The sequence below is a fragment of the Temnothorax curvispinosus genome, unplaced genomic scaffold (genome assembly GCF_003070985.1).
Source record: "Temnothorax curvispinosus isolate PA1 unplaced genomic scaffold, ASM307098v1 QBEX01007226.1, whole genome shotgun sequence".
Lineage (NCBI taxonomy): Eukaryota > Metazoa > Arthropoda > Insecta > Hymenoptera > Formicidae > Temnothorax > Temnothorax curvispinosus.
In genome coordinates, this window is record NW_020217006.1 from 125 (window position 1) to 4,182 (window position 4,058).

Sequence of the window (4,058 nt, forward strand, 5' to 3'; positions counted from 1 at the left end):
GCTGAATCAATGTATTTAAAAAGACATTACAACAAATAAAAACAACGGGAAAATTAGAAAATAATGATTAATATTCATAGTTGTGAGAGTAGCTCGGAAATGGGGCAGAAACAGTATAAACACGAGTATGAATAACGAGATATCGGGATGAGAATGTGTACTTGTTATATCGAGCAATTACTTACGTTAATCTGAATTCATTGAGAACGGGATTGCGAATTAAAATTGCCTGCAAGAATCCACTCTGTCTTCCAAAACCTTTCTCGAGGCTCGAGAGCCTTGACGTGAATCCTTGGGCTGAGTTGACACCATTGACACTGACGCTTTCGATGCTAGGTCCCTCGGATGATCATTAACCTATACTAGCGACTTGATCGCTCTTCTCGGGATTCTTACCGTCATATGATACGCAACTTTAACATTTTATAGAATTACCGACAATTAATTTATGATTAATTATTAGTTTAATTTTTCTATTATTTAAGTATACTACATATATAGTTTTAAAAAATAAAAATATACACATATATGTCTTAATTAAATCATATTTACATATTGCAACAAAAATCACAAAAAATCTCAGAAAATACGTTGTTATAACCCTAAGGGCAAAAAAATGTGAGTAATTTTTATAAGAAATTATCAGTCTTTTTACAGTTATTTGATGAATCTAATATTAAATTTGCAGCATCACAATCGATGACTCGCCGTTCTATCATATTGTAATCATTGTAATATGATAATACCAATCGGCACCGTTCCTACACGAGATACTTGTGCTGCTTGTGCACTACGCTTCTATGTGCGTGTTCTGTTAAATGGCATCAAGGGATGCGCGATTTTGTAGAAAAAATCGATATCGAAAGAATCGATAAAAACGAAAAAAATCGATACTAAATAATCGATTATTGCAAAAAAAATCGAAAAATCGATATATCGATAAAATATCGATTATTTAAAAAAAATCGAAGAATCGATATATCGATTCTATATATATATTTTTTTTAAATATTTACAAACGGCAATCAAAAACTAAAAAAGAGAACCGTTTAAAAAACTAAATTATTTTTATAATTTTTTAATATTAACAGTGTTAATTTAACACTGTATTAATTTAACACCTACATAAAATGGTATTTGAAAAGAAATCAACTTTTTGATATAAAGTTCATTTTATTTTCATCGCTAAACAATTTTAAATATTTTAGAAATTTTTTTTGTTATTTGTCTATTGTTCTATCATTTCCTTACCAATCTTACCATATATTTCTTCAGATAATTTGAATTTGTAGTAGTAGATTTGAGACTGCCGTTTGTAAATGAAAGTGGTCCTGGAAAGAAAAACAATTGATTATTTCCGATGATATATAGAAGGGAATATGTATAATTAAGGTCCATGACAAAGTAAGTGTGCCCATGATAAAATTCATACTTGACTTGACTCGTACTCACTTATAAAATCATCAATTTGAAATAAAAAAATCAAACAGCAGATTCAAGGTCACCAATATAAAAAGCAGTATAAAGGAAAAAAAGAATTATGCCAGTATGTATTTCTTTCTAATGAATAAGTACATAGTACAATCTTTTTGTTAAAAAAAACCAACAAATGTCTGAAGTGCAAATGTGATGTTCACATTGCACATTATATAAAAATAAACATTGCATAAAAATAAACATTGCACACATTGTACATTGTATAAAAATAAACCGAGAATAATAAGAATAAGAATATAAGTCAAGGTAACAGTAATATATATAAGTAAGTAAGTTAAGTTATATAAGTAAGTTAAGTTATATAAGTAAGGTAAGTAATATATATAAGTAAAATGAAAAAATTGGGAATGAATAATAAGAGTCTAGATGCAGAAAAATTCTTCATTCCAATTTCCATTTTTCTTTTGAAAGAGATCCCAGAAATAAGAGTCGATTCAAGTGCTCATCCGTTAATCGATTTCTCTCATTGCTCTTGATGTCACCAGCCTCGGAAAATTTCCTTTCTGATGGTACAGAGGTACTAATAATACTGATGTATCGAATTGCCAGTTCGTACAGCGTTGGAAACGAATTCTGTAAGGATTTCCAATGTTGAAATGGATCGTAATGTCGAGCAATTACCGATTGCTTTAAATATTGTCTTAATTCATGGGCAAGATGTTCATCTTCCGTACTCTCATCAGTACTCTTTGCCACCATATCGTCATGAGCCTTCCAAATAGTTTCATTAGAGTCTTGTTGAACTGCAGATCTTTTTTCTTGAATTTTTTTCCCACCAATCTATTTCATTTCTTTATTGATTCGTTCCACAGCAGCAGCTGCTGCACGGGCATTTTGAAAATCGATTCGTTTGAATCGTGGATCAAGTATTGTAGGGACCGCAAGAATCATATTATTTTCAACATTTTTAAATTTATCTTGAATCGATTCAAGGAGCTTTTTCTGAAAAGAACTTCCGTTGTTTGTTGAAGGTTTAACTTGTTCAATTGATAGTGTCATACAGTGAATGATTGGTATAATAGTACTGCAAGTAGGATATTTGCTGCCACTGATTTCCTTAATGACATATTCAATTGGTTTCATGAGAGACACGACTTCCTGTAGGACTTCAATTTGGCTATGAGTTAACATATCTGGAATGTCTGATCTTTTGCATTTCAAAGTAACTGCATAAACGTACTGCTCCAGAGCGAGAAATCTCTCTAACATGTAAAGAGTGGAATTCCAGCGAGTCGGAACATCAAGAATAAATTTCAAGACGGTTCCCTCTGTCTTTCCATCAAGTATTTGTAACCGTTTTAACTCATCTGTAGCCACAACACTTCTTCTGATAAGCACGACAATTTTCTTTACTGTAGCAATAATATTGTTGATCTCTGGCATATCCTTTAATATTTTAGGTACAAGATGAGACAAAAAATGAGCAAAACACCAGATATGTCTTTCAGAGCCTACAACATTATGTACAGCAGCTTTAATATTTGCTGCTCCATCACTGGTGATTGCCATAATTTTTTTTCGATCTAATTTAAAATCATTAATGACAGAATTGAGACACTCCGTGAGGTACTCTGCTGTATGATTTGTATGCAGCGGAAAGACTCCCAAACATCCATTTTTCATTACAAGATCTTCAGACAGGTAATGAATGGTGACACCCAGATAGCTTTGGAAAGTACAGTCTGTCCAATTATCACATGTTAAAGTATAGGACAAAGCTTTTTCAAGAGTGGATTTATAACATTCTTTTGCTTCAACATAGCGATTATCCATTAATTTAGTTAGAGTCTTTCGATCAGGTATACGATAAAGTGGAGCTACTGTTTTCATCAAAACCTTGAAACCTTCTTTATTAACTATGGATAGTGGTTCTTTGTCTTTGGCGATCATAAACATTAGTGCTGCAGTAATTTTGTCAGACCGTGCTCCTCCTTCTGAAAATGATAAACGAGCATTCGACCATTTGACTAACCTACTTATTAATTGTTTGAAATTTGTTACAAACCTGCGAAAGAATTTGCCCTTCGGGGTAACTTGCTCTTCTGAAACAAATTTTAATATATTTTTTTATTATGTATTAAAAATTAGGACTGTTACTTTTTCAAAGCTTCGAAGTTTTAAAAGAACGAAGTTTCGAAGGATCGAAGCTTCGAAGATTTTCGAAAGAACGAAGGAATCTTCGAAGGAACAAAGCATCGAAGGTTCAAAGTTTCAAAAAAAATGTGTTAAATCGTAAACTATCACACTTATGCTTCATTTTTTCTAGTTACAGCGTCTGTGATGTGTAGTAAGTAGAAAAAATGAAGCATATAAATGTGATAGTTTACGATTTAACACATTTTTGGAAACTTCGAACCTTCGAAGCTTCGTTCCTTCGAAATCTGTCAAAGCTTTGATTTTTCGAATCTTTGTTCCTTCGAAGATTCCTTCGTTCCTTCGAAGCTTCGAAGTTATAAACCTTCGATCAAAAGTAGTAGGCTTATTAAAAATCATTATCATTACCTTTGATGCCAATTTTATTCGTTTAAGCGGCGGATCATCTTCATCTCTAGCTGTCGATT

The 4,058-nt window shown here is 32.1% G+C and overlaps 2 protein-coding genes across 2 annotated transcripts; both read right to left on the minus strand.

Annotated features, from left to right (window-relative positions):
• Positions 1–1,159: 1,159 nt before the first annotated feature.
• LOC112456816 (zinc finger BED domain-containing protein 4-like) lies at positions 1,160–2,216 on the minus strand. Its single transcript, XM_025019572.1, has 2 exons — positions 1,944–2,216; positions 1,160–1,331 (listed from the first exon to the last, which is right to left on the minus strand). Exons 1-2 carry the CDS (start codon positions 2,194–2,196, stop codon positions 1,240–1,242), a joined length of 345 nt encoding a protein of 114 aa, XP_024875340.1. The 5' UTR covers positions 2,197–2,216; the 3' UTR covers positions 1,160–1,239.
• A 55-nt stretch (positions 2,217–2,271) lies between these two features.
• On the minus strand, positions 2,272–4,053 carry LOC112456817 (zinc finger BED domain-containing protein 1-like; the record flags this gene model as incomplete). The annotated part of the gene is made up of 3 exons (XM_025019573.1): positions 2,272–3,431; positions 3,503–3,539; positions 4,000–4,053. Coding segments are annotated over 3 exons (1,245 nt in total), but the record flags the coding sequence as incomplete, so codon positions are not given.
• Between the last annotated feature and the right edge of the window lie 5 nt (positions 4,054–4,058).

Bases quoted from the DNA above. Each gene is read 5' to 3' on its own strand.
- LOC112456816 (XM_025019572.1), bottom strand. From the start codon at position 2,196: ATGGTGGCAAAGAGTACTGATGAGAGTACGGAAGATGAACATCTTGCC. The intron at 1,332-1,943 runs ATGAGCACTTGA...TTTTCTTTCCAG, and splicing joins TGAGAGAAATCGATTAACGG to GACCACTTTCATTTACAAAC.